The 24,083-nt window shown below is 58.3% G+C and overlaps 1 protein-coding gene, 1 long non-coding RNA gene and 1 pseudogene across 2 annotated transcripts; 2 read left to right on the forward strand and 1 right to left on the reverse strand.

Moving 5' to 3' along the window:
- Positions 1-240: 240 nt before the first annotated feature.
- On the forward strand, positions 241-2,678 carry LOC134563092 (zinc finger protein 239-like). The gene is made up of 3 exons (XM_063420896.1): positions 241-344; positions 638-719; positions 905-2,678. The coding sequence occupies exons 2-3, from the start codon at positions 665-667 to the stop codon at positions 1,897-1,899; spliced, it is 1,050 nt and encodes a 349-aa protein (XP_063276966.1). The 5' UTR covers positions 241-344; positions 638-664; the 3' UTR covers positions 1,900-2,678.
- Positions 2,679-4,848: 2,170 nt separating this feature from the next.
- LOC134563059 (zinc finger protein 850-like) overlaps positions 4,849-24,083 on the forward strand; it is a 45,869-nt pseudogene continuing 26,634 nt past the window's right edge.
- On the reverse strand, positions 14,634-23,943 carry LOC134563118 (uncharacterized). Its single transcript, XR_010083321.1, has 3 exons — positions 23,362-23,943; positions 17,350-17,390; positions 14,634-15,331 (listed from the first exon to the last, which is right to left on the reverse strand). It is a non-coding gene; the product is annotated as an uncharacterized LOC134563118 (long non-coding RNA).

Consider the following 24,083-nt stretch of genomic DNA (forward strand, 5'->3'; position numbering starts at 1 on the left):
GGAAAGCGCTCCCGATTCCTTCCCGCTGCTCCCAGGATCGCTCCCGATGCCGCGCGGGGCGAGGGTGTTTTGGAACCCCTGCCTGGGCAGAGCGCGGCTGCTTTTGGGTTTCGGCACCGTCTGGGGCGGGCTGGGAGCGGAGGAGGAGCGGGAGGAAAAGGAAAGGCAGGAGCGGCAGGAACAGGAGGAGCCGCAAAAGGAGGGACAGAGGAAAAGAAAGAGGAGGAGCGGGAGGAAGAGGAAGAGGAGGAGCAGCACGAGCAGCAGCACGCGGTTCTCCCGCCTGCCCGCTCAGGCCGCCGCTCCCCCCGCTCCGGCAGAATCGCCCCTCCAGGAACCCGCAGGTAAGCGGGTACGGGGAGCTCACCCCAAATCCATCGCAGGGGTCTCCAGGAGGTTTTTTGTGCGGGGCAGGGATTGTTTGGATCTTGCAGGACCCCAAAGCCGAACCGCAGATGGCCCTGGAGGGATCTTCGCGGGTCCCATGTGGCGATCGCCCGGTACCGCCGGGCAGAGCCTGGAGATGAGCGGGGTCCGGGCCCCCCGAGGCTGAAAGGGGCGCTGACTTCTGCAGCTGCACTTGGGCAGCGGCACCATCAAACCCAACGCGATCAGCGCTTGTTTTACCCCAAAGCAGGATTTCCCATTCCCAAACCTCGGCCCGATGGAGGAAGAGGGCGCGGCGAGGAAGAGGAAGATGTCCCGGGAGCCACAGGCAGGTGAGGAGGAAGTCAGTGCCCCTTTGCCCCTCTCTGTTGCTCCATCTCGCAGCTGAGCCTGGCCCCCGGCTGCAGGACAACCCCGCTGCCGACGCCGTCCTCCCAGGGATGTGCGGGGGCATCTCCTTGCCCTTCCCTGTGGCCCGGAGGCAAATCCCATCCTCTCCTTGTCCTTCCTCCCCCAGGCACGGAGCTGAGCACGGAGCCCAGGGAGGAAAAATCCCGGCAACAGAACCTCATGGAAGAGGGCATTTTGGGCGACTCCACGGCGCAGGAATCCAGTAAGGAAGAAAAGCCCCGGAGATGCCGCACAAGGACGGGCTGCAAAGGCAAATCTCGAGCATCTGATGAGGAAAGATCTACTCTGGCCCGGGAAGGTGGTGGGAGCTCAGAGCTGGAGACCCCTGAACAGCCTCAGGGTGAGGAGAAGCCCCACAAGTGCTCAAAATGTGGGAAGAGCTTCAGGTGGAGATCCGAACTGATCCGCCACTGGAGAACCCACACCGGGGAGAGGCCCTACGAGTGTGACCAATGCAGGAAGAGGTTTCAGAGCAGCTGCAGTCTCCTCCGGCACCAGCGGATTCACACGGATGAGAGGCCCTTCTGCTGCCCCAACTGCGGGATAGGCTTCAAGCAAAACTCGCACCTCGTCATCCACCGGCGCATCCACACTGGGGAGAGGCCCTATGAGTGTCCTGAGTGTGCAAAGAGCTTCAGCTCGACCTCCCAAGTGATCAGACACCAGAGGAGTCACACGGGCGAAAAGCCCTATGAGTGTGGAGAGTGTGGGAAAGGCTTTAGACTTAGGTCCCACCTGATCGTCCACCACATGATCCACACAGGGGAGAGGCCCTATGAGTGTGACCAATGCAAGAAGAGGTTTCCCACCAGCTCCCACCTCCTTGTGCACCAGCGGATTCACACGGATGAGAGGCCCTTCCGCTGCCCTGAATGCAGGATGGGCTTCCAGCGAAACGCCCACCTCGTCAGGCACCAGCGCACCCACACCGGGGAGAGGCCCTATGAGTGTCCCCAGTGTGGGAAGAGCTTCTCCAGGAGCTCTCACTTGATCCGACACCAACGGAGCCACACTGGGGAGAGGCCCTACAAGTGTCCCCAGTGTGGGAAGAGCTTCTCCAGGAGCTCTCACTTGACCCGACACCAACGGAGCCAGCACTGAGGGAAGCCCTGCGAGTCTCATGAGTTTTGGATGAGTTTCGTGCGCTGCTCCAGCTCCATCCCCCATGGGAGCATCCCCCTTGGATGATCCCCAGTGATCTGCAGTGCCGGTGATCCGTGTTGGGCAGACACCTGGCTGGGGGCTCCACATCCTCTTGGCTCCCTGTGGCCTGGATTTCTTTTTCATTTCTCTTTTTCTTTCAAAACCCTCAAAAATGGGGTAAAAATAAAAATTTCTAACACAGACCTGGATGGGGACATGGGGGATCTTTCAGGGGATGTGGGGGGTGCTGGGTTCAAGGGAGCTGAGGATTCCAGGTAGGAAATTAGGAGTTGCTTAGGGGTTTGGGCTCCCCAGGCCGAGCGGCTCCGGCTGCATTGGGAGACCCTGGGGGAGGTTCTGGGCCAGCTGATCAAGGACCCTGCCCTGGGACTGTTCCACTCTTCCTGGTGTGCCCTTTCCAAGATGCCCCTCTCCTCAGTGTCCCTCCGCTTGCCCCCTGCCCGTTCCTGTATCAACCCACTCCTGGTCCTGTCCTGTTCCCATTCCACTCCAGATCCCATTGCTGGTCTCATTCCCTGTCTCTGTTGTTTATCCTCTGGATGCCATTCCCATATTTCCAGTCCCATATTCCCTGCACTGTTCCCATTCTTCTATTCTCAGTCCCAGTGCTGGTCTCCCATTTCCTTGTTCCCTGTTCTGTTCCCATATTGCCATTCCCAGTCCCGTTGCTGTATTCCCATTTCCAACCGCTGTGCCTCCTTTCTAATCCACATTCCATATTTGCGCTCCAGTTCCTGTTTCCATATTCACTGTCCATTTTCCATATTCCTCTCCCCGATCCCATTCCAGGTCCCCCTCCTGTATTCCTGGTCCCATTCCCAGTCCATGTTCAGTATTCCTGGTCCACATTCCCAGTCCCATTCCTAGTTCCATTCCTGGTCCCTGTTCCCAGGCCCGGTTCCAATTCCAGATCCCTGTCTCATATTGCTGGTCCCTTGCCCAAGTCCCAGTCCGGTATTCCCAGTCCCATTCTTGGTCCGAGTTCCTATTCCATGAATCATCCCCAGGCCCTGCTTCTTATTTGCAGTACCGTGCCCGTTCCTGGTTCACATTGCTAATCCCTGTCTCCGTACCCAGTCCCTTTTCCCATTCCGTGTCCATATCCACATTCCCTCTCTGCATTTCCAGTCCCCATTCCTGGTCCCAGTCCCCATTTCTGCTTCAGTCTCCATTCCCGATCCTGTCCCAACTCACTGTCCCCATTCCCAGTGCCCATTGCTAGTCCCCATTTAAATTCCCTGTTCCCATTCCCTCTCCCCTTTCCCTGTCACCGCTTCCTGTCCCCATTCCCGGACCCCTTTCCCTGTCCCCATTCCCACCTCTCCCATGGGGCCCTCAGGGCTCCCCAGCTCGGCCTGCCTGTGGCACACGAACCCTTCAGCCCTGCTGCTGCCCTTGCCCAGCTGCACACAGCACAAGGCTTTGGGCATTTCTCACAGGCCCCAGCTGGCCACAGCAGCCCCTCCTGCCAGCACCCGCTGTGCCTCACAGCCCTCCCTGCTGCTGGGGCCATGCAGGGCACACGGGCCTGCAGGAGCCTCCTGTTCTTGCCACAGGAGCAAGGCTGCAGCTCCAGCCTTTGGGCCCTGGGCCGCAGCAGCCCAGGGGAGGCCCAGCTGCAGAGCTCGCAGCCCCGGGATGTGTTTAATGGAGCACTTTGGAACTCTAATCCCCATCCCATATTCTCTCTGCGGTCGCTGTTTCCATCTTCCCTGTCCCGTTCCCGTGTTCCCGTTCCCAGTGCCATTGCCGGTCGCTGTCCCCATCCCCACTCCCATTTCTGGTCCTACTCATGTATTCCCTGTCCCAGCCCAAGATTGTTGGTCCCACTCCTAATCCCTGTCCTCATTCCCGGTCTCATTCCAAGTCCCTTTCTTGTATTTTGAATCCCTCTCCCGGATATGGTCCCATTCTCGGTCCCTGTCCCTATTCCTGGTCCTGTCCCCATTCTCTGTCCCAGGCCCAGTACCGGTCCCCATACCCGATCGTGTCCCGCACTCCCGGTGCCAGAGCCCATTCGCGCTCCCATTCCCGATCCCTGTCCCCATTGCTGCCACGATTCCCAGTCCCTGTCCCCAATTCCCGGTCGCATTCGCGGTCGTTGGCCACATTCCCGCCTCTAGTCCCGTATTTGCAGTCCCATTCTTGCTCTCGGTCCCGTACTACCGCCCTCTGTCCCGATTCCCGGTCCCCATTGCCATTCCCTGCCACCATTCCTGTCCCCATTCCCGCTCCTCGTCCGCTCTCACCGGACGCCGCCGCCATCGCTCCGGCCCTGCCCGGGCCCTCACCGGACCGAAGAAACCCCGCGCCTCTCCCGCCCACCAATCACAGCGCGCGGTGGCTCCTCGATTTGCATAACCACGCCCTCTGCCTTGGCCCCGCCCAGCGCCGGCTGCAGCCGCGTCCGGGCGCTGTTTGCTCCCAGCTCCCTCCCAGTGCTCCCAGTAATAGCCAGACTGGGAGGGAAAGCGCTCCCAATTCCTTCTCGCTGCTCTCAGGATCGCTCCCGGTGCTCTCAATATCGCTCTCAGCGCCGCCCCTGGCGCAGTCGCCTTGGAATTCTTCCTAGGGGAAAGCGTGGCTGGTTTTGGATGTCGGCACTGCCCGCTCCGAGCTTGGGGAGGAGGAGGAACGGGAGGAGGAGGAGAAGGAAAGGGAGGAGCGGGAGGAAGAGGAGGAGAATGAACAGGATCGACAAAGGAGGTGGAAAAGGAAGAGGAGGAGCGGGAGGAGCAGCAGCAGCAGCAGCAAGAGCCCGCGGTTCCCTCGGCTGTCCCCTCAGGCCGCCGCTCCCCCGCCTCCCGCAGCATCGGCGCCCCGGAACCCGCAGGTCAGCGGGGAGGGACAGGTCGCCCGAAATCCATCAGGGGGGAGGGCGGGGCCTCCGGGAGGCTCTTTTAGGGGTCCGGAGAATTTTGAATTTTGCAGGACCCCAAAGTCTAGCCGGAAATGGCCCTGGAGGGATTTCGGGGGTTCCCACGTGGCGATCGCCCGGTACCGGCGGGCAGAGCGGCGATATCGGGTTTGAGGAGAGCCGGGGCGGAACGCGGCAGCCCCGGAGCAGGGTGAACGCAAAGGGGCGATAGCAGAGCGGGGGGACCCCGCCAGAATAGAGGAGTGGGGGAGCCCTGATATGAGCGGGGTCCGGGCCCCCCGAGGCTGAAAGGGGCGCTGACTTCTGCAGCTGCACTTGGGCAGCGGCACCAGCTAAACCAACGTGCTCAGCCCTTGTTTTCCCCCCCAAAAGAGGATTTCATATTCCCAGACATTGGCTCGATGAAGGAGGAGGGGGCCGCGAGGAAGAGGAAGATGTCCCGGGAGCCGCAGGCAGGTGAGGAGGAAGTCAGTGCCCCTTTCCCCCTCCCTCCAGCTCCATCTCCCAGCCCAGCCTGGCCCCCGGCTGCAGGACAACCCCACTGCCGACCCTGTCCTGCCGGGGATGCACTGCGAGATCTCCTTCCCCTTCGCTGTAGCACGGAGGCAAATCCCATCCTCTCCTTGTCCTTCCTCTCCCAGGCACGGAGCTGAGCACGGAGCCCAGGGAGGACAAATCACCGCGGCAGCACCTGGTGGGAGAGGCCACTGTGAGCGGCTCCGCGTCACAGGAATGCAACGGGGAGGAAAAGCCTCAAGGTTGCCGCACGAGGAGGGGCTGCAAACGCAGATCTCGGGGATGCGAGCAGGAAAGATCCAACGGGGGCCGGGGAGGAGGCCGCAGCTCGGAGCTGGAGGTCCCTGAGCAGCTGCAGGATGAGGAGAAGCCCCACAAGTGCTCAAAATGTGGGAAGAGCTTCAGGTGGAGATCTGGCCTGATCTCCCACCAGGTCAGCCACACTCTGGAGATGCCCTATGAGTGTGATAAATGTAGGAAGAGGTTTCAGAGAAAGACCCATCTCCTCCGCCATCAGCGGGTTCACACAGATGAGAGGCCCTTCCGCTGCCCCGACTGCGGGATGGGGTTCAAGCACAACTCTGCCCTCATCACCCACCGGCGCATCCACACCGGGGAGAGGCCCTACGAGTGTCCCGAGTGTGGGCAGAGCTTCACCCAGAGATCCACCCTGATCACCCACCGGAGGAGCCACACAGGGGAACGGCCCTATGAGTGTGGGGAGTGTGGGAAGAGCTTCAGCCAGAGCTCCACCCTGATTGCCCACCAGAGGAGACACACCGGGGAGGGTCTCTACGAGTGTGAGCAATGTCGGAAGACCTTCAGCCGGAGCTACCACCTGATACGCCACCAAGCGAGCCACAAGGGGGAACGACCCTACGACTGTGGGGAGTGTGGGAAGAGCTTCACCACAAGCTCCCACTTGAGTGTCCACAAGAGGAGCCACACCAAGGAGAGGCCCTATGGGTGTGGGGAATGTGGGAAGGGCTTCAGGGCAAGGTCTGACCTGATCAAACACCAGAGGGTCCACACTGGGGAGAGGCCCTACGAGTGTGACCAGTGCAATAAGAGGTTTCACACCAGCTCCAATCTCCTCAAGCACCAGCGGATTCACACGGATGAGAGGCCCTTCCGCTGCCCCGACTGCGGGAAGGGCTTCCAGCAGAAGCCCACCCTAGTCAGCCACCAGCGCATCCACACCAGGAAGAGGTCCCACGATGAGTGTGATTAGTGAGGGAAGAGCTTCACCAGCAGCCCTACCTTGACCAAACACCAACGCAGACACTGCTAAGGGAAACCCTGCAAGTGCCACAAGATTGGGAAGAGCTTCGTGTGCTGCTCCAGCTCCATCCCCCATGGGAGGATCCCCCCTGGATGATCCCCAGTGACCCCCGGTGGGCAGAGTCCCGGTGATCCGTGGTGCCGGTGATCCGTGTTGGGCACACACCTGGCTGGGGGCTCCACATCAACCTGGCACCCCTTGTCCTAGATTGTCTGTACATTTCTATTTGTCCTTTCAAAACACCCAAAACCGGGGTGAAAATAAAAATTTTGAACAAAGACCTCGATGGGGATACCGCAAGATCTTCCAGGGGATGTCGCTGATAATTGGTGTGAGGGAATCGAGTGTACCTGAGAACTTTGGGCTAACCAGGCTGATCAAGGACCCCCTGCCCTGGGACTGTCCCCTGTTCTTGGTGTCCCCTCTCCAGGATACCCCTTTGCTTCTTCCCCATTCCTGTGTCACCCTTTCCTGCTCCTTTCCTGCTCCCATCCCTGTCCGCATCCCATTGCTGCTCCCATTGCCTATCCCATATTCTCTCTTTGGTTGCGGTTCCCATGTTCCAAGTCCCATATTTCCAGCCCTGCTCCCATTCCTGTATTTCCTGTCCCCGTGCCAGTCCCACATTTCCAGTTTGATATTCCCTGCCAGTTTACTACAGTCCCGTTGCCGTGAAACCGTTTCTGATCCCAGCCCCTCCTTTCTAATCCACACCCCATATTTCCTCTCCGGATGCTGTTTGCATGCTATTTCTCCTGTTTCCCTATTCCTATCCCCAATCCCATTCCAGGTCCCTCTCCTGCATTCCACATTCCCAGTCCCATTCCTAGCTCCATTCTCAGTCCCAGTCCCCATTCCAGATCCCTGTCCCATATTGCTGCTCCCTGGCCCCAGTCCCAGTCCAGTATTCCCTGTCCCATTCTTGGTCCCTGTTCCCATTCCATGTATCATTCCCAGTCCCTGCCTCCTATTTGCAGTGCCGTGCCCGTTCCTGGTTCACATTGCTGATCCCTCTCTCCATACCCGGTCCCTTTTCTCATTCCTTGTCCCTGTCCCCATTCCCTCTCTGCATTCCCTGTCCCCATTCCCGCTCCCTGTCCCCTCTCAGCGGAATCCGCCCGCCATCGCTCCGGCTCCTCCCTCGCCACTGACGTCACCGGGGAAGCCCTGCCCTTCTCCTGCCCACCAATCACAGCGCGATTTCTCCTCGATTTACACAACCACGCCCTGTATCTCGGTGCCGCATAGCGCCCTCTGCAGCCGCATCCGGGCGCTGTTTGCTCCCAGTTCCCAGTTCCATTGTCCCTGCTGTCGCTTCCCTTGCCCCCTGCCCATTCCTGTGTCACCCCACTCCCAGTCCCATCCAGCTCCCATTCCAGTCCTGATCCCATTCCTACTCTCATTTCCTGTCCTGTGTTCTCTGACTGGTTGCCATTCACATATTCCTACTCCCATATTCCCTGCCCTTTTCCCATTCTCATCTTTCCCGTCCTGCTGCAGGTCCTGGATTTCATTTCCTTTATTCCCTGTCCTGTTCCCATATTCCCAGTCCCAGTCCCGTTCCTGCATTGCCATTTCTGACAGCGGCTCCTCTTCCTAATCCCAGCCCATATTCTCTCTCCAGTTCCTGTTCCCATATTATTTCCTGTCCTGTTTCCACATTCCCATGCCTGGTGCCATTCCTGGTCGCTCTCCATACACTGTCCCATTCCTGGTCTCAGTCCTGAATTTCCTGTCCCATTCTGGTATTCCAGCTCCCATTCTTGTTCTCTGTCTCTGTTCCCTGTATCATTTCCAGTCCCTGTCACCTATTTCCAGTCCCATTCTCAGGCCCTGTCCTCATTCCCAGGTCCTGTCCCCAACCCTGGTTGTGTCCCATATTCCCTGTCCCATTCTTAGGCCCTGTCACCATTCCCAGTATCCTTCCCAGTCCCTGCCTCCTATTTCCATTCCCATTCCCGGTCCCTGTCCGTTCTCTGAATCCCTGTGCACATTCACAGTCCTTTCCTGTATAACATGTGGCATTCCCGGTCTTGTCCCAGCCCTTCCCGATCCTTCCTCACCCCCGGCTGAGTGGGGGGCTCAGCCCAGGACCCGTTGTCGTTCAGGGCTCCCCTGAATGCAGCAAATGGGAGCGTTCCTGCCTCGGAGAGGCCCCAGCAGAGGATGGGATCCTGTCCCTCTTTGAGGGTGCTTAAGGGCATTTTGGCCCCATTGAAGAGGAGTTGTTCTCCTTTTAAAGTTTTTTCAGGGGATGCCACCACTACCAGGGTTGTTTTCCAAGGTTTTAGGATGTTTGTGGGGCTGCAGCTCCAGAAGCCCCTCCTAAGGAGGGATCATGGTGGCTTAAAGGGACATTTTTAGGAGGACCCCCACTACAAGCCCCTGCAGGGGCTGTTTTTCCCCCCAGGGTGGGGTTTTGGGGTTCTCTCTACCATCGCCGCTTTAGGAGCCCCCTAAATTCAGACCGCACTAGAACTCTCCATTAAAGGGCAACACCACTCCTGTTGATTCCGGCAGCAGAGCCCCAGGGAGGGTTGGGGGTCCCGGGGGGATTTGGGGGTATCTAGGTGATGGCAATGGGAGCTCTGTGCTGGGTATAAACCTTACTGAGCAGGTCCTGGGCGGAGTTCATGGGTCTTGGGGCTGTTTGGGGTCACGGTGGTTTTTGTGGGATTTCCACGGGCCGTCAAGTGGGGGGGTTTGGCAATCCTGGGGTTGGAACTGGGGGTCCCAAGGCTGTTTTGAGGTATCTTGTTGACAGAAATTGAGTCCCGTGTCACATATAAACCTTCTCAAGGTGATCCTGGGGGAGTGTTGGGAGCTCCTGTGGGAATTTTGATGTCCTGAGAGGGTTTGGGGGACTCAGTATGGGATTTTTTAGTGTTTTTGAGAGATTTTGGAGGGTTCCAAAGATGTTTTCAGGATCCCAGGGGAGGTTGGGGTGTCCTGGGGCAGTTGAGGGTTTCCAGGAGGGTTTGGGGGTACCTGGGTGATGCCTGGGTGACAGAGCTGAGAGCCTGTGCCGGGTCTGAACCTTCTCACTATGCACAGGCAGCATCAGCGTGTGCAGGGAGATCCTGGGTGGCCAGGGGGTGCCCCCTGAACTCCCCTCACCTCTGGATCTGCTGCAAACATCTCACCTAAAACCCTGAGAGCTGTGATGAGTGGCAGCCTAGGAGCCTTTCTCACTGTCTGCCACCCTGGCAGAACACCCCAGGCACAGCACTACATTAGGGAACTTCCATGGTTTTCTTCCCCTTCTGTTTCCATCACTGACATATTTCCAGAGACATCACCCTGCAGATGTGCCCCAAGCGGTTTGGTAATTCCTCAGCCTCAATTTCAACCTGTTCCCAGCGCCTCTTGGTGACCTGGGCAGCGCCGTCGGCCACCGCGAATCCCCCGGATCCCACCTGGAAGGAGAGGAATTCCCGCCTGTCGAAGCCGAGCCCATGGGATCCACGGATGCTCCCGTGGGACAGGAGGTCCCAGCCGGGAACCTCCTGCAGCGTGGGGAGACCTGGGGACGGATTGGATCCACGGAGTCACACGGAATTGTGTCCCGGTGCCACAGAGACCCATTGCTGCCCTAGGCAGCCCCAGAGTCTGATGGAGACCCACAGAGCCGCATCCCAGCCCCTTGGATCCGCATGGATGCACATCCCAGTGCCCCAGATGCCGGCCCAGCCCCAGGGATCCCCAGGGCAGTGCCACAGTTGCCATCGCAGGCGCACAGATCCCCCAGGCCCGGCTCCCCGCGCTGAGCCCCGCTCTGGCTGTGCCGCTCCTGCAGCATCTGCAGCTCCCTGCTGGCCCCGTGCCGGTGCCGCTCCTTGTGCTGCCTCTGCCTGTGCCCAGATCCCGCCTGGGCTCCGGCCGCCATCCCCGGCAGCCGCGGCCCCGCCCGGCCCCGCTGGCTGTGGCGGCGCTGGAAGGGGATCCCATCCAGGGAGCCCACGGACACCAACGGGAGAAGCCCGGGCCGGGCTCCGGCAGCGCCACGGGCAGGGAGCGCAGCGAGAGGAGAACTGGGGGGACACGGAGATTTGGGGGAACTGGGGCATCACGGGTGGAAGAAAAAGGGAATGGGGAAAACTGGGAGAACTGGGAAGGGGGTTTGGGGATTGCAGGAGGGAGAAATAGAGAGGCTTTGGAAGGGGTAGAGGTGGAATGGGTGGGGTTAAGGGGTGTTCCCTGTATCCAGGAACAGGAGCTCCAAAGGTCCCCGGTGTCCCCACTCCCAGCACAAGGGGGGAAGCCCGGGATGGCTGGGAATAGAGGTCCCGGATGTCCTCAGTGTTGAGGAAAGGAAGGGCTGGGTGATGAGAAAGGTAGGAATAAGCAAGAAAAAGGGGGCTCAGAGGGTTGGGATAGGGGAGATGGCCGGGAAAGGGATGCAGTGGTTGTTGGTGCCGGATTAGGGTGTACAGAGTGGAACCCGCGCCCGGGAATAGGTGTTCGGGAGCATCGCGCAGCCCCGGAATGGGGGTTTAAGGGCCTTTCGGTGTTTCGGAATGAGCGAATAAATAGTCCCGGTACCGGGCGCCCCCCTAACCTCTCCCCGGCCCCCCGGGGCCCCGGGAGCGGCCCCAGCCCCAGCGCTGGAGCCATCGCGCTGCTCCGCTGCGGCCCCGCCCACAGCACGGGTCCCGCCCCCAGGGCCTCCTCCGGCCCCGCCATTGGCGCCGCTCTTTCCTGTCCGCCAATGGCAGCGCGCGTCTTCTGTGTCGTCACCGGTCGCTGGGCAGATCTCCGCAGGGCAGGGCGGGGAAGGCGGAAGCGAAAATGCCCGAGGGAGCGCGGGCGGAGGGCCGGGCGGAATTCCAGGGAATTCCCCGGGACCCTCCTCGGCCACGCACTGCGGGACCCCCGCGCCGGGCTGTGCTCAACTCCCGGGGCCTGCGCTCAAAGCCAGCCTGGAACCCGCTGCCTTCGGCCCAAAGCCCGGCAAGCACCGCCAGCCGCCGATCCATTTTCTCCTGCGGCTGCGGCTCCCGGCCCCGGCGGAGCAGGACTGGGCGCTGGGACTGCCATCCCTGATTGCCAATCTCCTGCTCTCGCTCTGTCCTGTGCTCTCCCTTTCCTTCGGGTGATCATCAATCCCCGAGCGGCTGCAGAGCCCCGTGCCCAGCTCGGCTTTCCCAGGAAAGGGAGGCCTGGGGGTGCGGTGGCCCGGGCTGGGCGGGAATGGGGGTCCGGGGGTCCCCGGGGTGACAGAAACAGGGGGTGCAGGGGCTGGGCGAGGAGGATCCCCGGGAAAGGGGATGCAGGGGGTCCCGGAGCCCAGGAATGGGGATTCCAGGGGTCTCAGGGGGGCTCACCAAAGCCCGTCCCGGGGGGAGCAGGAGCTGGGTCAGGAGCTGTGGGGAGAGAAAAGGGGGTGACCCCGGCATGGGGGGACATGGGGGAGTCACACGCGCTCCGAGGGGGGGACACGCCCCCGGGGACCCCCCCTCACCTTCTCCCGCAGCGGAGGCCGAGCCCCAGCCCCGGCACCCGAAGCCCAAGATGAAGCCCCCGAGCCCCGGCAGCGTCTTGGGGGGGCGTCCGGCGGCAGCTCCGGGGGCGGGAGGGGCAGGATCCGGGAAAGGGCGGCGGCTGCTGGGAAGGGACCGGGATAGACTGGGACAGGATAGGATGGACTGGGACACTGGGATACACCGGGCCCAGGACTGGGACCCACTGGGTTCAGAGCACACTGGGACCAAGCAGGACCAGAAGTGGCACAACAGGGATCATAGTGGAAGACACTGGGATTGCCTGAGAGTGACTGGGATCATACTGGTGGAAACTGGAACCTTAAGGGGACATGTGGCTGTGACTGTCAATGACTGCAGACATGCTGATGGTAACTGGGATATACTGGGAGTGTCTGTGACCATACTGGGGGTGACTGGGAACACACTGGGAACAACTGGGATTGACTGGGACCATGCTGGGGGAGACTGGCATTCTACTGGGCTCATATTGGGATGATACTTGGAATGACTGGGTCTCTGCTAGGGGTAACTGGGAGCAACTGGGATCAGAGTGGGAGGAACTGGGAGCAACTAGGACCATGCTGGGAGCAACTGGCATCATGACATAGGAGTACGATCCTACTGGGAGTGACTGGGTCTGTGCTAGAGGCAACTGGGATCACACTGGGAGGAAATGGGCCCATGCTGGGGACAATTGAGATCATATTGGGAGCAACTGGGTCTACACTGAGGGTGACTGGGGTCATTCTGGGATCATACTGGAAGTGAGTAGGAGCATGCTGAGGGCAAGTGGGACCATGTTGGGGCAACTGGGATAGACAGGCAGCAACTGGAATAATGTTGGAGGCTACTGGGAGGGAGTGGAAGCACACTGAGGGCAACTGGGAGAGACCAGGAGTGACTGGGATCACAGAGGAACCATAAAGTTACTGGAATAATACTGTGAATTTCTGGGAGTGACTGGAACCATACTGAGTGACTGGGAGCAACTGGGACCATGCTGGGGGCAAATAGTACCATACTGAGAGTGACAGGGTCCATATTGGGAAGGACTGGAGCCACAGCAGCAGCGACTGGGACCATACTTGGGCTGACTGGAACCATGCTGAGAATGGCTGTAACTGTACTGGGAGCAGTGGGAACCATACTGGGGGTGAATGGGAGCCACAAGGGCCCATGCTGGGAGTGACCTGGGCCCCCCTGGGGGAAACTGGCCCAGCTGGGGCTCAGGGTTTTCTCCCCCAGGGCTACCCCGGGTCCTGCTGCCAGCCCCGGCCCCACAGAGCTGAGGGACAGGGGACAGCTGAGGGACAGGGCACAGCTGAGAGACAGGGCACAGCTGAGGGACAGGGCACAGCTGAGGGACAGGGCACAGCCGAGGGACAGGGCACAGCCAAGGGACAGGTGACAGCTGAGGGACAGGGCACAGCCAGGGAACACGGCCTGGCCCAGGGACACTGAGCTCCAGCATTTTGGGCTCTTGTGCCCGGGCTGTTGCCCTTGGGCTCCCAGCACAGGCCAAGGGGGAGAAGCCCCTCCAGAAACTGTTGTTTGCTTGAAGCTTTGCTCTTGGACATTCCCAAGGAGACCCTGCAGGGGCTGGAGCCCGGCCGGGTGCCCGGGGCCACCAAAGCCGCTCTGGCAGTGCCCTCCTGCCCTGGGCAGGGCAGAGAACACCCAAGGAAAGGCTCGTGCTGGGCTCAGGGCAGGGACAGGGCAGGGACAGGGCACTCCCCTGGCCCCTTGGGATTTGTGTCCCATGGAATCCCAGCAGGGATTGCTTCTCATTTCACTGCTGGTGGATTTGTTATCTTCTGTTAGAGCCAGGATTAATACTCGGGAGATGGAGCTCGTGTTCAGACTCAGATGTTTATTAATTCTTATCGAAGTTACAGCCCCAGGAACCCTCAGCTCTACTAACAAGTGAAAAATGGCTGTGTCTCTAACTCTTTCCAAGGTGTTTTAAGCGCTATTTATCCAATAACGAGATGACACCTGTATTATTTATACTTTTAACCCAATAACCAAATACCAAATATCTGCAATGTGGATCTTTTCACCCAATTAAAAATAAAACCACCCAAAACCATGAAGAAGAAGGTGAATAAAGAAGAACATAGCCTACATCCTAAATTCTCCATATTACCTTATAAATACAACTTTATACTTAAACTCTAAATTCTCCCCCATGTGGTATCACACAATTCTATTCAAACTGCACACCCATAATCCCAGAGCTATCACTCCATTTGGGAAGCCTGTTCCACAGCCTCAGGTCAAATGTAGTGCTTGCTTGAGGGTCAGTGCCTTTTAGCACAGAAAGCCTGAAATTCTAAATTTCCAGGGTTCCAACATTTCCCCCTCTTTGTTCGAAACATGTTTGAACCATGAAAACTGCTTTGACAGCTTTGCTTTGCTGGGCTTAGCACTCCGTGGAGTGCTAGGGAGAAACATCCTTGACTGAAGAATGATTTTTCTCTCTATAGCTACACTGGGCACAAAAGGTGATGTTTACAGGGCCATGGATGTCTAATTCTTCAGGTTCAGAAGGTGCCTGGGGAAGGTGACTGGAATTGGCCAAGCATCTACTGGCATGCAAACTAAACAGGTGAAAAATGTCTTTCCTAGGGGTGTATAGGAAAAACAGATGTTGTCTAAGCCTGATGCTTTAGTTAAAGCCACCCAAAGATTTGTTTTAGCATTGCAAATTTGCTAATTAGACAACTGCTGGCATTTGATTGGTCATCAATTCAAATCATTTCCCAGTGGAATTCCCATGGCAGTGGGTTGGGGGTGTCCATCCATGGAATTCTCCCCTGACTGGGATGAGAGTGAGATCTGGCCATGGAAATTCCATGGCAATTTCTGCATTCCCAAGTCCCCCTTCCTGAATTCCACTCTCCCAGAGGAATTATCTTCCCACTCCCACACCCACCTTTGTGTTCCAGAGCCACCTGACCACAGCTGATGTATTTTGGGAGCTCTTCCACACAGATGTGTCCCAGCTAATGCTTCATCTGCTCCACCATGATCCCTTTGCATTCCCAGCACCTCTGGGTGATCCAGGTGGCACCGTCGGACACTGCAAAGCTCCCAGATCCCAGCTGGAAGGAGATGAAATCCCACCCATTGTACCTGTACTGGTGGGATCCATGGACACTCCCTTGGACAGGAGGGTGCAGCTGCAAACCACGTGAACCATGTGGAGACCTGAGAACGAGGACAGAACAGACCCATGGAGTCGTTCAGAACAGCCCCACAGAGTCCCTTGCAGCTCCCTGGATTCTCATTCCAGCCCAGAGATCCCATCCCACTCCCAGGGATTCTCCCAGCCCCACAGATCCCAGCCCAGCCCCTGGCTCGCCCCACACCCCCTACTCTGGTTGTACCAGCCCCGTCTGCAGCTCACTGTGAGCCTCATGCTGGTTCCTCTCCCTGAGCTGGCTCTGGCTATCCCAATATCCCAGCTCTGCCTATCCCAATATCCCAGCTCTGCCTATCCCAATATCCCAGCTCTGTCTGTCCCAATATCCCAGCTCTGCCTATCCCAATATCCAAGGTCTGGGTTTCCCAATATCCTGGCTCAGCTCTCGCTGCCATCCCCGCTCTCTGCAGCTCCAGCCAGCCCCGCTCGCTGTCCCAGCGCTCACAGGGGGTCCCATCCATGTCCCCCACAGTCAAGGACTGGGGGACCCCTGGGCTGGGCTCTGACTGTGCCACTTCCAGGTACTGCAGGGAGTGGAGAACTGGGGGGACACAGAGATTTGGAGGAGCTGGGGCAGGGAGTTGAAAGTGAGAGTTTGGGGATCCAGGAATCTCAACTCACCAAGGAAAGGGGGAACTTGTAGAGCTGGGAGAGCTGAAAAGGAGGTTCAGGGGCTCAGAGTCAGGGAAAGTGGGTGAAGGGACTGGGAGAAGTGGGATGGGGTGTCCAGGGAATCCTGTGTCCAGGGAAGGGGGTGCCAGGGCTCCTCAGTGTGAGGAAAGGAGGGGCTGGGGGCTAGGAAAGGTGGGGTGGCCAGGAAAAGGTTGTGTTCGTGCTGGATAAGGGGTGCAGGGGGGTGTCAGTGGTGGGCAAAGGGGTAAAAGAGTGTCTTGGAGATGTAGAATGGAATTCCAGGGGGTCCTGGTGCCCAGGAAAGGGAAGTCCAGGATTTCTCAGAAAAGGGGGCACTAGGGTGGGGACACCCAGGATGTTTGGGGAGGAGGAGTTCAGGGGGTCTCTGGTTTTGCAGAAAGGTGAAGCTGGGCAAGGCAGGAATGGGGGTCCAAGATGTTCCAGGGCATCCCAGGGTCCAGCACACACGAAATCTGGAGGCTGGGAGACAGGGGATGGCCAGGAAAAGGGGAGCAGGGGGTCATGGTGTCCAGAAATAGGGGATTCAAGGGGGTCCCTGTGCCGGATAAGGGGAGCAGGGGGGTCCTGGTGCCAGGAATGGCAAGTCAGGGTCCCGGGGCCGGGGGTCCCACTCCCCCCTTGCCCCCCCAGCCCCAGCGCTGGAGCCATCGCGCTGCTCCAGGCAGGTGTGACAGTGCCCGAGGGAGGGCTGGGGGGGAAAGGGGGAATCACTTCCAGTTGTCCCCAGTGAAGGCTCTGTAAATCCCAGTTAATCCCAGTCACTCCCAGTATGTTCCCAGTCTCCCCCAGTATGGTTCAAGACACTCCCAGTATATCCCAGTTGCCCTCAGCATGTCCATAGTCATTCCCAGACATTCCCAGTTACCTCAGCATGGTTCACTTGCCCCCAGGATTATCCCAGTCACTCCCAGTATATCCCAGTTTTCACCAGCATGCATCCTTGTCACCATGAGATTTTCCTAGTTTGCTGAGCGTTCATACTAAAGTACAAGTGTGCACCTTCTCATGCTCATTCATGTAAACAGGAGATCATGTTTTGTAAATATTGTCATTGTTTCGAATTCCTTCCCCAAGAGAAGGGGAGGATGAATGACAGCCTCCTTGACCAATGTGGGTGACAGGTGGGAATGCCCACTCACCAATCCATGGTCACCTTACTAGAAGTATATAACAGGAAGTAATAAACAAAGCAGGAGGATTCTCCCTCCTGCTGCTCTGATCTCCCCAAACTCCTGCTCCGTGTGTCTTTTTGTGGCGAGGCTCACAGCGACAATGCCATGAGAGGATCCGTGCTGGATGATCCCCAGTGACCCCCGGTGGGCAGAGCCCCGGTGATCCGTGGTGCCTCGGATCCGTGTTGGGAACACACCTGACTGGGGGCTCCACATCCTCCTGTGTCCCCGTGGAAACCTGGACACATTAACAGACCAACATTAGAAATCCATTGTGGAGAGCGCCTTTGTCGACTTCCGACCCCAGAAAAATCTCACTTTTTGTGTCTTCTGGTGGCATCAAGCAACGCCAGACGGCCTTCGAGGTCTTTTCCAACATTATTCCATTGTTTCAATTCTCTCTGGCCTATGGGCATCTTCCACAGCAAATGGGGACACACTGGGTCCAAACCCACGATTGTGGAGACCCTCTAAGAAAGCATGGAAACCTTCTAAAAAAGGTTTTTCCCACCCACCCAAGCATGTGGATGCTCTGCCTGCAGGGAAATATAAATCCTTTTGTTTTGGCCTTGAAACAAAAAGGTTTCTGTTCATCCTTTTGAAAGCCTTTAAACTGGTGTAAAAATAAAGATGTTGAACTAAGGCATGGATGGGGACGTGAGGGACAATGACATGGGTGAGGCCATGAGAGGACAAGGGGGACAGGGATGGGGATGCAAACAAGGATGGGATCATGGGTGAACATGGACATGGTTGGGGACATTGGGGACATGCATGGGGACATGAACTGGGACAGCATCAATGCCAGCACAGTGCTGCCAGAACAGTGCCACCAGCACCTTGATCTCAGCCATGGATGAACGCTGCCTGATGCAGTTGTGGCCACCTCATCCCCACTGTCACCACAGTGGTGTCTCAGCCAAATGTCACCCCCCACCAGGGCAGGACACCGAACTTGTTCAGCTGGGAACATCTGGGAACAGAAGGGAGTGACAGCCACCAGGCTGTCCCAGAGCCACTGGGCTCACCCCAACCACCTCTGGGGACAGGGCAATGGTCAGTGTCACCCAGAGGGCCACATGGCCCAATGCTGGGTGTGATCAGAGGCGTCCTGGTGGAAGCATCCTCACAGGTGTGGTGATATTATCCCCTAACATATGTCCTGGAGGCATCATGTCCCCTCCGTATGTCCCCAGCCCCTCCCCATGTCTCCCTGTCTCCCCTCTCTGTGTTCCCATCCCCTGTGTGTGTCCCTGTCTTGCTCTGTCTTCCTGTCACCATCTCCCTTATGTGTCCTTGTCCCCTTCCATGTGTCCCCGTCCCTCCTCCTATGTCCCTGTCCGCCGCCCTCAGTGGGGCCAAAGTCCCCGAGGTTCCGGACCCATGTCCTGCAGGGATTCCCTGTGTCCTGCAGGGATTCCCTGTGTCCTGCAGGGTTTCCCTGTGTCCTGCAGGGTTTCCCTGTGTCCTACAGGGTGTCACCGTGTCCCTCAGGATGTTCCTGTGGCTGCTTCTGGTGCCGAGCGCCTGCGCCCGTCCCGGCACAGGTATGGAAATGCCACAACACCCTGGGACACACAATGACATCCCATGGAAACCTTTGTCCTCTGATTTTGGCTCCTTCTTCCCCCATTTTGGATCCTTTCCCCCTCTTTTAGGCCTCTTCTCCCTATTTTGTGTCTTTTCCTCCCTATTTGGAGTCCTTTCTTATTTTCCATCCTTTCTGCAGTTTTGAGTGCCCTCCCCTTGCTTTTGGAACATTTCTGGGTGCATCACCCGCCCTCCAATCCCCTCCCCACTCCTTAACACCCCTCATCCTCCCCCCTGTCTTTCCAGGCATGTCCCCAGGCATGTCTCCAGCTGTCCTTCACACCACATACACTCGGTTCTTGACGTCCTGGATGCCCTCAATTCTCTGGCCTGGAACTGTGGATCTCCTCTTCCAGGAGATCCAGAGCTGCTCTGGCTTCCAGGGGACACCAGTGGCACCACAGCTTGGAGCGGATGGCCTGGTGGGGTTGATGGGAGGGGGTTTGGAGTCATGTTGGGACTGACCGTGGGTCTTGTCCATTCCAAAGTGAGGAGTAGCCCTAGCTGGGGAGCCTGGGATGGACAGGGGCAGGAGAGGTTGGATCCTGGTCCAGATGGACACCAGAGCCATGGATCCCCCAAGGATGGACACTGGTCCAGATGGACACCAGACAATGGATCCCAGCTTGACTCTGATTTGGACGGCCCCTGGCCCTGCAGGCCCCCAGCCTGGCCAGCCCCCAGCCCAGATGACCACAAGCCTGGCACCACCCTGTCCCGACCCACTGGCCCACCAGCCAATCCCACGAGTAACAACCCCAAAAACCCTCCAAAATAAACTCCATTCCAGAACATCGGTTCTGGGTGGTCCCTGCAGAGTGAGGGGGAAACTGAGGCACAGGCTGGGGGGGTGACCTTTCAGTGATGGGAGGGGACTTTAGGAGCCATCCTGGAGACCCCAACCTTCCAACAAATGAGCACCTATCCCCCAAACTGACACCTGCAACATCCTGGGTCCCCCAGCTGCCATTTCAGAGGGACTCCAGGAGCCACCGTGATCCCACAATCCCTTCAATAAGTAACCCGTGATGTCCCCCTGGTGTCACCGGTGTGTCCCCAGTGGGAAAAGCAGCCTCACCGGAGGAGGAGGAGGAGGAGGATGTTGTGGTGGTGGTGGTGGTGGAAGAAGAGGTGAGAGTGTGACTAAAACTGCTGCCTGGTCACATCGGGAAGCCACAACACGAACTGGGGCTGAGCATGGGTGCAGCACTGGAGGTACCACAGAGGACCAGGGCCAGCACACGGGGAGAGTCCCCAAGGTCTCCTTGGGGGATGCTGGAGCCACAGCAGTGCAGAGGGTGCAGGGTCATGCAGCATCCTCAGGGGCATGCAGAGGGATGGAAGTGGCCAGGTGTGACCCCAAAAATGTTGTCACCCGCCCCCTCTTGTAGGATGTGGGCAAACTCCTGCTCTGGGGCGCAGGTGACAAATTGGTGGGTGGTGGTGACAAAAAGCACAGGTGCCACCTTGGGGATAGCACAGAAAGGGGGTCCTGTAGTGCCACTGTGCCTCCCACAGAGGGGCACCCCAGGGGGACAAAGGGGGTGTCAGGGGTGTCCCCAAGTGGTTAGAGGAGCTGGGGGAGGGGAAAGGAAGCGCAGTCGGGGCGTGTTGGAAACACCTCCGGTCTCACCTGTGTCCATGGCATGAGGGTGGTGAGGCATCTTTCGCTGTGTCATCCTGTCCCCCTGCCACCGTGTCAATCTGTCTTCCTGGCAGTCTGTCCCCCTGCACTCCTGTCATTATGCTCCCCAGCACCCTGTCCCCTTGCCCCGTCGCCCATTGTCATCTGTTATCAACCAGTGTCACCTCTACTGGGCAGCGAGGGGTGGCAGCACTTCCAGAGGGCCACATAGGTGGCCAGGCTGATCCGAAATCGCCCCCTGTGAATGCAGTAGTCAAACGTGACCTAGGCACACAGAGTGGTACTGCAATTGTCATTGTCACTGTCACTGCCACTGTCACTGTGTCCTGGGGTGACTTTGTGATGTTTGTATCCCTAATTGTCTGTTTTGCTGGATATTAAGCTCTACACCTTTAAGACTGGTTCCAAGAGTGAAGGGGGTGGAAGAAGAAGCGCAGGGTTTGTTTGCAGAAACTGCACTCACCCCTCTGCATTCTGCTCCTGGACTGTGTTGTCTGTGGACGGACAGCAAGAGACAGAGAGAGCTCTCCTTTGTTTTTAACTGGCTTTTAGCAGGCTGAGCCACAGAATTTCCCTGGACTGTTTTCTTTTTCTTGCAACTCTTTCAACCTGTTCTGGACTGAAAACCCAGAGAAACACCCAGAGCTCACACCTGTGACCCACTGGGGCCCAGGATGGCATTTTCCAGCACCAGAGGGACTGATAAGAGAGCGGACAACCTGAGCTGCCACCCATTGCAAAGACTTTCTCAATTATGGAATCTCTCCTAACAACACCACGAGGTTCTGTTGTCTGATATTGTTCATTGTTCTTGTGCTTGTGGGCACTTAGCTTGTTGAATAAACAGTTTTTTCTCCTTTTCTCAAAAGAATTTTTTTCCTGGACCAGTTGGGGGAGGGGCTGATTGGGTTTGCTTTCCAGAGGGACCCATTCAGAGGTTTCCTCACAAATTTGCAGTAAACCAGGACACTGGTCCCTGTCCACATTCCAGGTCCCATTCCCAATCCCCTTCTCCATTCCCTCTCCCCATTCCTGGTCCCTGTCCCCATTCCTAATCCCTGTCCTCATTCACGGTCCCTGTTCCTGTCCCCATTCTTTGTTCCTGTCTCCACTCCTGGTCCCAGTGCCCATCCCCAGGCCCTGTCCCAATTCCCTGTCCCATTCCTGGTCTCTCTTTCCATTCCAGGTCCCATTCCTGGTCTCAGTCCCATACTCCCTGTCCCAGTCCCAGTCTGGTATGCCAGATCCAATTCTTGCTCCCTGTCCCCATTCCCAGTATTATCCCCAGTCCTTGTCCCATATTCCCAGTCCTATTCCCAGTTCTGTCCCCTACTGCCAGTCCCATTGCTGGCCACTGTCCCTATTCCCAGTCCATGTTTAGAGTGCCCATCCCATTCCCAATACCTGTACTTATTCCCACTTCCTGTCCCCATTGGTTCCCATTGGTTCCCAGCCCAATTCCCGGTGCAATTCTCCACTCCAGGTCCCATTCCCAGTCCAAGTCCGGTATTCCTGGTGCCATTCTTGGTCCCTGTCCTTATTTCCAGTATTATCCCCAGTCACTGTCTCATATTTCCAATCCCTTTCCCTGTCCCCATTTCTGTTCCCATTCCCAGTCTCTGTCCCCATTCCAATTCCTTGACCCAGACCCCATTCCCCAGTCCCAGTCACCATTGCCAGGCCTTGTCACAATTCCCTGTCCCATTCCCGGGTCCTCTCTCCATTCCTGGTCACATTCCCGGTCTCACTCCCATATTCCCTGTCCCAGCTCCTGTCCGGTATTCCAGATCCAATTCTTCCTCTCTGTCTCCATTCCCAGCATTATCCCTAGGGCCACTCTCATAATTCCAGTACCATTCCTGGTTCCTTTCCAAATTCCTGATCCCCACCCACATCCCCTGTTCCCATTCCCAGTCCCATTCCTATTCCTGGTCCCTATCCCCATTCCTGGTCCCTCTCCCCATTCCCAAACCCTGTCTCCACTCACGGTGCCATTCCTAGTCACCACTCCCTGTCCCCATTCCCCATTCCCACCTCTCCCATGGGTCCCTCAGGGCTCCCCAGCTCGGGCTGCCTGTGGCACACGAACCCTTCAGCCCTGCTGCTGCCCTTGCCCAGCTGCACACAGCACAAGGCTTTGGGCATTTCTCACAGGCCCCAGCTGGCCACAGCAGCCCCTCCTGCCAGCACCCGCTGTGCCTCACAGCCCTCCCTGCTGCTGGGGCCATGCAGGGCACACGGGCCTGCAGGAGCCTCCTGTTCTTGCCACAGGAACAAGGCTGCAGCTCCAGCCTTTGGGCCCTGGGCCGCAGCAGCCCAGGGCAGGCCCAGCTGCAGAGCTCGCAGCCCCGGGATGTGTTTAATGGAGCGCTTTGGAACTCTGATGCCCATCCCATATTCTCTCTGCGGTCGCTGTTTCCATCTTCCCAGTCCCGTTCCCGTGTTCCCGTTCCCAGTGCCATTGCCGGTCACTATCCCCATCCCCACTCCCTTTCCTGCTCCTACTCACGTATTCCTTGTCCCACACAGGCCCACTCCCACATTTTTGGTCCCACTCCTAATCCCTGTCCTCATTCCCGGTCTCATTCCAAGTCCCTTTCTCGTATTTTGAATCCGTCTCCCGGTCCTGGTCCCATTCTCGGCCCCTGTCCCTATTCCTAGTCCCGTCCCCATTCTCTGTCCCACTCCCAGTCCCAGTCCCCATATCCGATCGTGTCCCGCATTCCCGGTGCCAGAGCCCATTCGCGCTCCCATTCCCGATCCCTGTCCCCATTGCTGCCACGATTCCCAGTCCCCGTCCCCAATTCCCGGTCGCATTCACGGTCGTTGGCCACATTCCCGGCTCCAGTCCCGTATTTCCAGTCCCATTCTGGCTCTCGGTCCCGTACTACCGCCCTCTGTCCCGATTCCCGGTCCCCATTGCCAGTCCCTGCCACCATTCCTGTCCCCATTCCCGCTCCCCGTCCGCTCTCACCGGACGCCGCCGCCATCGCTCCGGCCCTGCCCGGGCCCTCACCGGCCCGAAGAAACCCCGCGCCTCTCCCGCCTACCAATCACAGCGCGCGGTGGCTCGTCGATTTGCATAACCACGCCCTCTGCCTTGGCCCCGCCCAGCGCCGGCTGCAGCCGCGTCCGGGCGCTGTTTGCTCCCAGTTCCCTCCCAGTGCTCCCAGTAAGATCCAGACTGGGAGGAAAAGCGCTCCCAAATCCTTCTCGCTGCTCTCAGGATCGCTCCCGGTGCTCCCATGATCGCTCTTAGCGCCGCGCCTGGCACAGTCGCTTTTGAATTCCTCCCAGGGGACAGCGCGGCTGCTTTTGGGTGTCGGAACCGCCCGCTCCGAGCTTGGAGAGGAGGAGGAGCGGGAGGAGGAGGAGGACAAGGAAAGGGAGGAGCGGGAGGAAGAGGAGGAGCATGAACAGGATCGACAAAGGAGGCGGAAAAGGAAGAGGAGGAGCGGGAGGAGCAGCAGCAGCAGTAGCAAGAGCACGCGGTTCCCTCGGCTGCCCCCTCAGGCCGCCGCTCCCCCGGCTCCCGCAGCATCGCCGCCCCGGAACCCGCAGGTCAGCGAGGAGGGACAGGTCGCCCGAAATCCATCGGGGGGGAGAGGGGGGGGGCCTCCGGGAGGCTCTTTTAGGGGTCCGGAGATTTTTGAATTTTGCAGGACCCTAAAGTCGAGCCGGAAATGGCCCTGGAGG

The sequence above is a fragment of the Prinia subflava genome, chromosome 33 (assembly GCF_021018805.1).
Source record: "Prinia subflava isolate CZ2003 ecotype Zambia chromosome 33, Cam_Psub_1.2, whole genome shotgun sequence".
Classification (NCBI taxonomy): Eukaryota; Metazoa; Chordata; class Aves; order Passeriformes; family Cisticolidae; genus Prinia; species Prinia subflava.

Coding starts and splice junctions, on each gene's coding strand:
- LOC134563092 (XM_063420896.1), top strand. CDS start 665: ATGGAGGAAGAGGGCGCGGCGAGGAAGAGGAAGATGTCCCGGGAGCCA. Junction 720..904: donor GTCCCGGGAGCCACAGGCAG/GTGAGGAGGAAG, acceptor TTCCTCCCCCAG/GCACGGAGCTGAGCACGGAG.